Genomic DNA, 12653 nt, shown 5'->3' with positions numbered 1-12653 from the left:
CCCATAGTTACAAAGCACTCCCTGGGAACACATTTAACCTTTTGATCGCCCCTGATGTTAACCCCTTCCCTGCCAGTCTCAGTACAGTGACAGTGCATTTTTATAGCACTGATCACTCTATTAGTGTCACTGGTCCCCAAAAAGTATCACTTAGTGTCAGATTTGTCTGCCGCAATTTCGTATTCCCGCTAAAAATCACTGATCGCCACCATTACTAGTAAAACAGTAATGGTGGCGACACAGTGGTGTAGTGGTTAGCACTCTCACCTAGCTGTAAGAAGGGTCACCGTTTCAAATCCCAACCACGACACTACCTGCCTGGAGTTTGCATGTTCTCCCTGTGCCTGCGTGGGTTTCCTCCGGGTACTCCGGTTTCCCCCACACTCCAAAGACATGCAGGTAGGGCAAATTGGCTTTTGTCCAAAAATTGCCCCTAGCATATGAATAGGGACCTTGGATTGTGGGCTCCTAGGGACCAATGTGAGTGTGCAATGTACAGGGATAGTGAAAATTGTAGACACTCACTCAGGTTGAACTGGATGGACTGGTGTCTTTATTCAACCTTACTAACTGTGTAACAAAATTAAAAAGATAAAAATATTCCATAGTTTGTAGACACTATAACTTTTGCGCAAACCAATCAACCTATGCTTGTTGGGATTTTTTTGACCAAAAATATGTAACTAAATACATATTGGCCTAAATTTAGTAAGAAATTAGATTAAAAAAAATTGGATATGTTTTATATCAGAAAGTTGTTTTGTTTTCAAAATTTTTGCATTCTGTTGTTTATAGCGAAAAAAATAAAAAGTGCAGAGATGATCAAATACCACCAGAAGAAAGCTCTATTTCTGGAAAAAAAAAACATACATTTTATTTGGGTGCAGCGCCGCACGACTGCGCAATTGTCAGTTAAAATAACACAGTGCTGCATCGCAAAAAAATGGCCTGATCATTAAAGTGGTTGTAAACCCTTACAACCAACTTTGACCTACAGGTAAGCCTAGATTAAGGCTTACCTGTAGGTCCAAGAAATATCTCCTAAACCTACACGGTTTAGGAGATATTTGCCGAAAGACAGGCACCGCTGTCTACAGCGCATGCGCCAGTCAACGGCGCACGCTGCAGTCAACGGCGTTGTGCCGCGAGTGGCGGCTCCCATGCGCATGCGCGGGAGTGACGGCTTCGCCGAATGACGGCGGTGGAGCAGCGAGACCCACCGAGAAGATGGATGCGCCGGACTACAGGGGACAGCGGTGACTTCGCTGGCTCCTGTGTCAGGTAAGTGACACATAATGGACTACTATGCGATGCATAGTAGTCCATTATGCTTTGCCTTTGCAGGGAATGAAAGAGGAAGTAAACCCATCAGGGTTTACTTCCTCTTTAAGGGGGTAAAACCTTCTGAGGTTTAAAGAACTATTTAGTTGAATTTGCAGCCAGTTATGTTTTTTTTTTAAACTGGTAAAAAAAAAATCAGTTATAGCTTTCTTGTATGGTTATTGTGTAGCCACAGGATTGGCTCACTGATGTTCTCGGCAACACTAGGAAGGCCATACACGGTACAAATGAACAGGCTGAATGTACCAAGTTTATCGATTGATCAACTTTGGTACAACCAGCCTGCTGAATTTTCTAATTTTTAGATTGTCACCACAACAGGAAAAGAGAGGAAATCGATCAATCTAAGTATGAATATTTCATACCTCAGAGGCCCCTGGGGAAGCTGACAATTAACTGTAGTAGTCAATGCTACTACAGTGATAGCCACAATCTTCCAGATCCTGTAACGGTGACTTCCCCTCTGCACACTGAATCTCAGGGTTGCCGCCATTCCTATTTTTTTTTAAAATTAAGACAAAGCGTTCTCCGATTGTACAAGGTGGAGAGGAAAGGCGTTGATGTCACAATCTCCTCCTGGTTGGTCAGAGAATACCTTGTAACTAGACATGTGCAATTCATTTTGTTCCGAATTAGTTTTTTTTTAACAAATTTCGACAAATTTGTTCATTCGGAAATATCCAAATGAACGAAAACTCGTTTAATGAATTTTTATGAATATTCGTAAATTTGAATATTCAAAAATTCATAAATTAGAAAAATCATAAATTAAAAAATTTGAAATAATAACTTAACTATTAGAAAAGTCATAATTTCGTAAATTCAAAAATCTGAAAACCCAAAATTAATTTTTTTTAAATAATAACTTAACTATTACTAACTATTAAATTATAGGTTTTGGAATTTGCTTTAAAATGTGGCTGTTAATGAACGTAACTAATACGAATTTATCAGAAGTTACAAATTATCCGAAATAACAAATGCTGCATCTTATCCGAAGTTACAAATTATTCGAAATAATGAATGACGTATCTAAACAAATGAAACGTAACAAATTAAATATTAAATAACTAAAATAATAAAGTTTACAAATTTACGAATTTTACAAATTTACGAATTGCAATCATAACAAATGACCCACAAAACCGAACAAAAACGAATGAAAATGAAAATGAACACTTTTTTTAGCAGTGCACATGTCTACTTGTAACTATCAAAAAAAATTACAAGATGTTCTATGACTGCCAGCAGTGCTAAGCATGCGACCGCCTATGGTTGTAGTGTAGTAACACCAACTACTCTACAGTGTTCCCCAACCTTCCATCAGGTATGGGATTGTAGGCTTTTTTTTCAGCTGGAATTGTGAGGGGAATGCAGTTTCAGCATTTCCAGCACCTTTAGCACTGAATATATGTAATGAAAAGGAGTACTAGAGTGTGCTGGAGGGTCTTTTGGTGTTGGCTGCTGGGGGATCTGTGGTCACTGGAGGGATCTATTGTTATGGGGGGTCTAATATTGCTGGAGGGGTTTATGATTGCGGGCAGAGTATCTATTGTTTCTGGAGGGGGATGTAATTGTTGCTGGGAGGGATCTACTGTCGAGGGAGAGGTATATTGCTGTTGGCTGCTGGGAGATCTATTGGTGCTAGTGGGGTCTATTGCTGCTGAAGTGGGTTTTTTTTTTGGATGGCTCTATTGTTGCTGGATGGGTATATTATTGCTTGGGGACTATTATTGATGGGGGAGGGGGGCTATTGTTGATGGGGGAGGTCTATTGTTGACTAGTGATCAGGAACAACGATCTCTCTCCTCCAGTCTGTCAATTCCCCCCACAGTTAGAAAGCAGGTCCCTAGGGAAAACTTAACCCCTTGATCTGTCAATGTAAACAGACAGATCTCCGCTCTGTTAGAGGAGCAACGATCGGCCCCCCACCCACAGTTAGAACACACACTGAGGGAACACACTTAACCCCTTGATCACCCCCTAGTGTTAACCCCTTCCCTGCCTGTGACATTTATAAAGTAACCAGTGGCTATTTTTTAGCTCTTACCACTGTATAAATGTCACTGGTCTCAAAAAGTGTCAACAGTATCTGATCTGTCTGCCGCAATGTGGCAGTCCCACTAAAATTTGCAGATCATCGCCATTGCTAGTAAAAAAAATAAAAATTATAATAAAAATGCCATAAATATATCCCCTAATTTATAGATGCTATAACTTTTGTGCAAACCAATCAATATAGACTTATTGCGATGATGAAGAAATTCATGTATTTCATTTTTTTATATATATTTATTTTTTCAAAATTGTTGGACTTTTTTGTTTATAACGCAAAAAATTAAAACCGCAGAGGTGATCAAATACCACCAAAAAAAACTCTATTTGTGTGAAAAAAGGGACATAAATTTTGTTTGTGTACAACTTTTTATGACCGCACAATTGTCAGTTAAAGCGATGGAGTGCCGTATGGCAAAAAATGACCTGGCCAGGAAGCGGGCAAATCCTTCCGGTCTGTAATGCCCTGTACACACAGTCGGAAATTCCAACGGAAAAGGTCCGATCGGATTATATTGTCGGAAAATGCGATTGTGTGTGGGCTCTATCGGACTTTTTCCACCGGAAATTCAGACGGAAAAAATTTGAGAGCAGGATCTAAAAATTTTCAGACAAAAAAATCTGATCAGAATTCCCGACAGACAAAGTGCCACGTATGCTCAGATCAAATTACGAGACCAAAGCTGTTGGCTACTACCTTCTACGTAGTCCCGTTGTACGCAACAAACGTAACCAAGTTCCGAACGATCGGATTTTCCGACAACTTTGTTCCAACCGTGTGTATGCAACACCAGTTTTGGACAATGTCTGACCGTGTGTACAGGGCATAAGGCCCCTTTCACACTGGGGTGTTTTTCAGGTGCTACAGCGCTAAAAATAGCGCCTGTGTAGCGCCTGAAAAAAACGGCCCCTTTCACACTGGAGTGGTGCGCTAGCAGAACAGTGAAAAAAGTCCTGCTAGCCGCATCTTTGGAGCGGTGAAAGGAGCGGAGTATTCACCACTCCTAAACCGCTCCTACCCATTGAAATCAATGGGGCAGCGCGGCTATATCGCCGGCAAACGCCGTTGCAGCGGTGCTTTGCGGGTGGTTTTAACCCCTTTTCGGCCGCTAGCGGGGGTTAAAACCGCGCAGTAGCGGCCGCAGACCGCCGCTAAAACGACGGTAAATCGCCACTAAAAATAGCGGCGGTTTATCGCTGACGCCCGCTGACGCCCAGTGTGAAAGGGGCCTTAGTGATCAATGAAAAAAAAGAAACTTTAATCAGAACTAAAAGAACAAAAAAAAACAAAAAAAAACCAGTACATTACAAAATGGCTTGTGTAGCATTTCTACGTTTGTTCATTTTAAATTAAATACAAGTGTCCTTTAGATGGTTGATTATGCTCTTGCATTACCCTCTGCTCCTTGCTCATTTACAATTGTATAACAATAATTGCATTCCTGCCTAAAAAATGATAAGTTGAAGCCCAGCCTGGAAATTCTAACCAAGCCACCTGTGCCGAAAGAGAAATATATTTAAAATTCTGGCCAGTGTACGACCACTGCTGAGATCCGCACAAACAACTTACAGGTCATTACATAAAAGTTACTTAAAACAACAAATGCCCTAAAGTCTTTAACTTAATATAGGCTATAATAAGCCAAAGCTGTCCGCTGTGATTTTGCAGGTGGAACAAATTTATCTTTTTTAGGAAAGTCATTAGAGGTGACATTTCAGCAGTCGCTTCCCAGCTTGTCCTCAACTTTGAACAGTGATTCCATTCCTCATAGGACAGGAATTAGAAAAGCAACATTATTTTGTATGGTATGATGTCATTGACAGTCTCTGGTCACCGTAGGTTTAAATAAAGAAAAAAAGACCTAATAAAATATGGGCTTATTTAACAACAGGATGCAAACAGATAACAAAGTGCAGCCATTAAAATTCAACTTAGAGGGGGACAGATGAAAGTTGCTTTCTGATTGGTTGCTTTGAGTTTCTAACTTAACACTTTTTACTTTTTACAAAGTTATACAGGGCTAAGAAAACTCTTCTTTTTTTTCCAAACTTACGTTTATTGAAAATATTAGATAGAATCCTAGCTAAACCCTCTCTCTCATTAGTCGTTCTCAGCTTAGGAATAGAAACTTTCCCAAATAAACTCAGAACCGCGGTCATGCAAATACTATTGGCCGCCAGACATAGGTTGAAAAAAGACACACGTCCATCTAGTTCAACCATAAAAAGTAAATAAATAAATAACTAAAATAAAAAATATCATACAATCCCATGTACACAATCCTATACCTACAGTCGATTCAGAGGAAGGTGAAAAAAAAAAAAACAGAAAAGTAGGATCCAATTTGCAACAGTAGGGGAAAAAAAATCCTTTCTGATTCCAGAGAGGCAATTGGATGTTCCCTGGATCAACTTTACCTATAAATGTTATATTATGTACATTTAGGAAAGAATCCAGGCCTTTCTTAACTGGTTCCCGACCGGCGCACGCCGATGTACGTCGGCAGAATGGCATGGACAGGCAAATGGGCATACAGGTTCGTCCCTTTAAATTTGCCACTGTGCGATCGAGTGCGCGCCGCCGGGACCTCCGTGAGTCGGGTCGCGGGTACCACAGACTCGATTGCCGTGGGGATACCCGCGATTGCCTCACAGGGAGGAAGATCGCGGGTAATGTAAACAAGCATTTCCCCATTCTGCCTAGTGACAGTGTCACTGATCTCTGCTCCCTGTGATCAGGAGCAGAGATCAGTGACATGTCACACGTAGCCACGCCCCCCACCATTAGAAACATGCCCCAGGACAAACGTAACCCTTACCCTGCCCCCTAGTGGTTAACCCCTTCACTGCCAATGTCATTTACACAGGAATCAGTATAGCACTGATTGCTGTATAAATGATAATGGTCCCAGAAATGTGTCAAAAATGTCAGACGTGTCCACCATAATGTCGCAGTCATGATAAAATCGCTGATTGCCGCCATTACTAGTAAAAAAAAAATATATAAAAAAATATGCCATAAAACTATCCCGTTTTGTAGACGCTATAACTTTTGGGCAAATCAATCAATAAACGCTTATTGAAATTTTTTTTTTACCAAAAATATGTAGAAGAATATGTATTGGCCTAAACTGAGGGAAAAATGTTTTTTTTTATATATTTTTGGGGGATATTTATTATAGCAAAATGTAAAAAATAATGCATATTTTTTTCAAAATTGTCGCTCTTTTTTTGTTTAAAGCACAAAAAATAAAAACCGCAGGGGTGATCAAATACCACCAAAAGAAAGCTCTATTTTTGGGGAAAAAAAGGATGTAAAATTGTCAGTTAAAGCGACGCAGTGCCAAATCGCAAAATGTGGTCTGGTCAGGAAGGGGGTAAAATCTTCCGGGGGGTAAGGGGTTAAAGTAATCTACTGAGCTGGCCAGAACCACCTCTGGAGGGAGTCTATTCCACATTTTCACAGCTCTTACTGTGAAGAAAGCTTTCCGTATTTGGAGATGAAATCTCTTTTCCTCTAGATGTAAAGAGTGCCCCCTTGTCCTCTGTGTTGACTGTAAAGTGAATAATTCAACACCAAGTTCACTATATGGACCACTTATGTATTTGTACATGGTGATCATATCCCCCTTAATTTCCTCTTCTCAAGAGAGAATAAATTCAGTTCCTCTAAACTTTCCTCATAGCTGAGCTTCTCCATACCTCTTATTAGTTTGGTTGCCCTTCTCTGCACTTTCTCCAGTTCCCTGATAACCTTTTTTAGAACTGGTGCCCAAAACTGAACTGCATATTCCAGATGAGGTCTTACAGACTACTCATCATGTGCAAATGGAGAGGTTCATCAATTCCAAATATCTCAGACGTGAAGCTCCAACTAAATTTAGTTAAGGAATATGAACTTTGCTCCGCTTTGCATGATGACACACCGAATCCACCAACGCTTGGAAGCCATAGACATTAATCCAAAAGAATGTACAATCCTAATGTACCAATGTCTGCCGTTGTAATTTAACCCATATTCATGTCTTTGTAACTCTCATACTGGCATAATTGATTGTAATCATTGCTATTAGTTTCTTCCCATATGTTATTGTGATAAGGCAATGTGTTTCCTATCTTGTAATTAAAAAAATAATAAAAATATTATAAAAACAATAAGAATATAAGAATATAAGTTGTCAGGTTTACAAATGACCAGGAATCACATATGGGATTTTCTCCTAGTAACAGTAGAGCAACTGATCTGATACTGTATAAGTGGTATCTTATTAATACAGTAACAAAATATAATTTAAACCAAGGTCGAAATTTTAGCAAATTAGTATAGACTATTACTCTTTATAGTAGCGTATCATCAATATTATAAGGCCCAATGGAGTCTATGCACAAGATTCTTGGTTTAGGGTTGAAATTGGCAAGGTTTATAATAATCAATATGTAGAGGAAGGGGAGGGTAGGGGACATGGGGGGGAGAAGCAAACTCTTTTATTCCCTTGTCCCCCACATGACAGCCCGACTAGGGCTTTGCGAAAAGCAGCCATGCACAGAATATTGCTTTGTGGGAAACAGGGAGGCTTGTATGCATTGCCTGTATCAAGAAGTTAAAAAGAACCTGGCTTAAAGCTGAACTCAAGGTAGATGGAAAAAAAAATCCTCTCTATATATTTTTTAATGCAGCTGGGGCAAGTACCTGAATATGGCTTGAGTGTTCTGTAATCACCCATACCAGGGTTTCTCAACTATGGTTCTTCTAGAGCTGGGGGTCTCCAAACTATGGCCCTCCAGTTACAATTCCCATCATGCCTGCTCCAGAGGTTGCTAGGGGTTATTTGGGCAATGAACACTTCTGCCTACCAGATACATTCCCACTGACGCCATTGATCTTTTAGCTATCTGTAAAGGTGTAATTCTTCCCAATATCCACAAGTGTAAGGAACATTCTACCCATTGAGCATCACACTAATATATCATAAGTTGTAGATATATTATACTTTTTAGCAGGGGTTTCTTGAAAGTAGAAAGTTATTTCAAGGGTCCCTCTTTATTGATAAGGTTTAGCAAGTCTGCTCTATATGGGAGATTTCAGACCGGGTGATGGAAGGGAAGCACTAGGAACCAATGTGCTGCATACACGTGTTAGCAAGGAACATGCTGTAAGCAAGAAAGAGTAGATCGGGTAGAAGTGTGAGCTCCTCAGTTTGTGATATTCCATCAGTGTCACCCCTCAGGTGGTTTTTATATGGTATAGGAGTGCTGAACTCCAAAATAGTGTGCATATCTTGGCATGTAGAAAATATAGAGGCTGTTATCTGCTTTCCATCAACCGGCGTATCCTCAAAGACCCTTAGAGGGGACTACTAGAGTATTAGAAGGATTACAGTGCCACTCTAGTTTCTACAGTCCATAAAAAGATTTATTCTGTTTTAAAATTCAACTTATTTTGGGGGCTCAAGTCTTCCCTCCTCATCAGGGAAAGGTCATACAGGGGCCTAGAACGTACATCTGCTGTCTATTCTAGGCATCTGTTTGATCTGTTCCTGATAATTGGGGAAGCTTCAGCCCCTGAAATGCATTTGATTTTATGTGGTTTAAACCCTCTATGGATTGTATATCTAGCGTGGTGCTCTCATCCTTCTAATACTCTACTTCCCATGTGGTGGACAGGGAGGTGATCACAGGCTATATTGCTTAACTGCAATAGAGAAAAGTCAAATCATTAATCTTGCTCTACTGTCTGGTGGAGCTCTAAAAATTATAGGGATGAATGGGCAGAAATACAAATCCTTTAGCAGCTTTAAACAAATATGAGTATCTAAACTGTGTATTTGGAGATTTGTCTGAAGTGTAGCTTTCATTTTATAAGGGTGTGTTCAGTTAATGAAAACCTTGTTTCTTTGCAAATCTGTAACTACCTGTATACATGGTAGAGGCCTTCTTGATCTATCTCAGCTGATGAAAGAGTATCTTCAGTCTGGAAAAATAAAAGTCAGGAGTTACAAATACTGTAGCTGTTGACTATTAATAAACATGTACTTACCAGTCCAGGGATCCAGGCTGTCCTCACTCAGGTCAGTTCATCACTGGTCTTTGGGCCAGAGGTACCGTCATATTGGAATCTTGGATTTGGGAAGCTGGCTGTGCTTTGTAAATGGACCTGTAGCCCCCTGGGGCCTAGGCGACCCGAGAGAAAATGGGAAACAGGTATCTGTCAAAACTAGGTACCCACTCCCAGAAAAAAATGTCCCTTTTCTCGTGAAGTTCCACTTTAATGTGTATTTAAAGCCTAACAATATTCTTCAAGACAAATTTCATGTCTTGATACAAAAGGGTTGTGTGAGTATTGTAACAGAAAGTGTTTCAATGATAGAATCATATGAAAGAGATCTAATAAATACATAAATAATACAGCCACCACATGTAAGGACTGATAAGCTACAATGTATTCTATTTTTGTTTTTGGGTTTAGATACACCCAGGCATACAGGTGGAGTTGGGGGAACAGCAGTATTTTTGAGATCCCTAATTAATAATGAGATTATTAATGTTGTTTTTTAATACTGGTAATCCATGTATCCTAAAGGGTGAGTTCTAAGTCCGCTTTATTCTTATTTCAGGAAATTAGAAAACAACCGTTTCAACTGCAGCTGTGACATTCGTTGGATCCAAATTGGTCATTCTAAGAATGAAGCAAATCTAGGACGTCAGTCACTTCAGTGTATGAACAGGGAGGGTCGGTTCATCCCCCTACATAGTATGAATATCTCACATTGTGGTAAGTGTTTGTTTTTTTACATGTGGCAGGTTTTAAGTGTAAATCCAATTAAAATGGGCAACTCATTTGTGGGTTGGACACATGAGTTTTATTAACCAGTAGCTTCTTGTAACATTGGGTAACTAAGGTGGACTAACCTCCCTACTTTCTTTTTTTTTTTTTTTTACATGTGAAACCCATAATGTCAAATGTCAGTTTTGTGTGTTTGTAAAATAATTCTTCAAAAAACAAAAAAGTTGTTCAGTTATTCCACACACCACAGGAATATAAACATCATAGAAAATGAACAAACAATTTCCAACTGATTTACTAAAACCGGAGAGTGTAAAATCTGGTGCATCTGTGTATGGTAGCCAATAAGCTTCTAACCTCAGCTTGTTCAATCAAAGTGATTGTAAAGACATGGACTCCAAAGACATGCAGGTAGGTTAATTGGCTTATGCCCAAAAATTGGCCCTAGTATATAAATGGGGACCCTGGATTGTGGGCTCCTTGAGGGTAGGGACCGATGTGAGTGTGCAATGTACAGTGATGGGGACAATTGTAGACACTCAGGTTGAACTGGATGGACTGGTGTCTTTATTCAACCTAACCAACCATGTAACTATATGTAAAGTCTTGTTTAAATAAAAGTAGATAAAGTAGAGAAGCATTAGAATTGTCAACTTGTATTCCTGTCTGTTGCTCCACTAGGTAGATTCAACTTATCTATATGCCCAGGCAACCATTGCCATAAAGACTTAGGCCGCGTACACACGGGCGGACTGTTCGCCCAACTTTGTTCGTCAAATAATCCGACAAACAGTCCGCTCAAAATTTGCATGAACGGACTTGACCACACACGATGAACGAACAGTCCGCTGAAAGCGTGCGCGATGACGTGAACGGCACGTACGACGGGACGAGAAATTCGACGTCCAATACACTGCAATGCAACCTTTGCCGTGTAAATCCTTTCTGAGCATGCGCGAAACTTAGTTTGTCGAACAAGCCTACACACGAGCGGACTGTCCGCTGAAACCAAGTTTCAGCGGACTGTCTTACGGAAATTCCAAAAAACTTTGTTCGTCAGACTGTCCGCTGAAACTGTCCGCTGAAACTGTCCGCTGAAGCCCACACACGAGCGGACTGTCCGCTGAAACACTGTTCAGCGGACAAAGTTGGGCGAACAGTCCGCCCGTGTGTACGCGGCCTTAAAGTAATTGGGAATCAAAACATTTACAATTGTCACTAGAAGATATGAAGTTGAATCATCCAGTAGAGACTCTGATTACCCTTCACTAAGCTATTCAAAACTGAAAAGCTCCTTGGTAAAATCTGTCTGTCAATGGTATGCAAAGTAAGAGAAAATCTCTTTAATGAAGCCCCAAATAGCAGTAAACAACATACAGGTTTTTTTTTTAAAATCTGTTCTCACTTTAACCAAAACTAAAGCAAAAGTTTGTGGTTTAAAATATCTTTTATGCCCTGTACACACGGTCGGACATTCCGACTACAAAATCCTTGGGATTTTTTCAGACGGATTTTGTCCGAAACTTGTGTTGCATACACATGGTGGCACAAAGTTGTTGGAAAATCTGATCGTTCTGAACGAAGTGACGTCAAACACCTACGTCAGGACTATAAACAGGCCCGTAGCCAATTTAATCTCTTCGTTTATTCTGAGCATGCCTGGAGCTTTGTCCGTCGGAATTGTCTACACACAATCGGAATTTATGCTATCGGATTTTGTTAACGGAAAATTTTAGATCCTGCTCTCAAACATTGTGTGTCGGAAAATCCGACAGAAAAAGTCCAATAGAGCCCACACACGATCGGATTTTCCGTCAACATAATCCGATCAGACTTTTTCCATCGGAACTTCCGACAGCGTGTACACGTGTGTACAGGGCATTATTGTTGTTATAAAAATAATCACCAAGAGTTGGGTGAATGGTGGAAAAAACCCCACAAAATTATGGTTTAAGAAAACTTCAGCTTTCAAGAACAAGTATTTTCCTCCAGAGACAACTGCTATAACTCAGCCATATATGAAATGACTTACCTCTGTAGGAATATAGGCAGCATACCTAGAGAGCCTACACATGTTTGACCATTGCTGGAGAAGAGGATGGAAGAAGGCTGCATTAGAGTTGTTACTGCAAAATCTCCACATTTTCATCAAAGGATAAGCAACAGTCCATTTAATTTGTCATCTCACGCCATCTCTGTACCCGGTTTATTTATTTTAAAAGTACTCTCTTCTAAAAAAAAATATATAAAGGCAACAAGTGCTGGCCTCCTACTAGTTGCTTTGCTGACTGTGCCCTTAGTATTGCCCTCTGTCCTCAATTTGTGAGTAATAGGCCAGAATGAGTATGTAAATACACAAATTATACATCCTGATATTTGTTCCTGCTCAGTCACTGAGACAATGCTAAAGCCAGTTGTATATTGTGAGATTCAGGTAACTAGTATTTTTGAAGGTTAACAATGGCAGCCCCCT

At 40.0% G+C, this 12653-nt stretch overlaps 1 protein-coding gene across 7 annotated transcripts in view; it reads left to right on the top strand.

Annotated features, from left to right (window-relative positions):
* NTRK3 (neurotrophic receptor tyrosine kinase 3) overlaps nt 1-12653 on the top strand; it is a 1011888-nt gene that overhangs the window by 499912 nt on the left and 499323 nt on the right. For all 7 annotated transcript variants that reach the window (XM_077472645.1, XM_077472644.1, XM_077472642.1 and 4 more), the window contains exon 6: nt 10011-10168. In XM_077472645.1, the coding sequence (XP_077328771.1) occupies nt 10011-10168 (158 nt within the window). The remainder of the gene's footprint in view (nt 1-10010; nt 10169-12653) is intronic.

This window comes from Lithobates pipiens, unplaced genomic scaffold (assembly GCF_037356315.1).
Source record: "Lithobates pipiens isolate NorthernLeopardFrog02 unplaced genomic scaffold, aLitPip1_a1.2 Scaffold_8, whole genome shotgun sequence".
NCBI lineage: Eukaryota > Metazoa > Chordata > Amphibia > Anura > Ranidae > Lithobates > Lithobates pipiens.
This window is presented reverse-complemented; position numbering and strand designations above follow the sequence as displayed.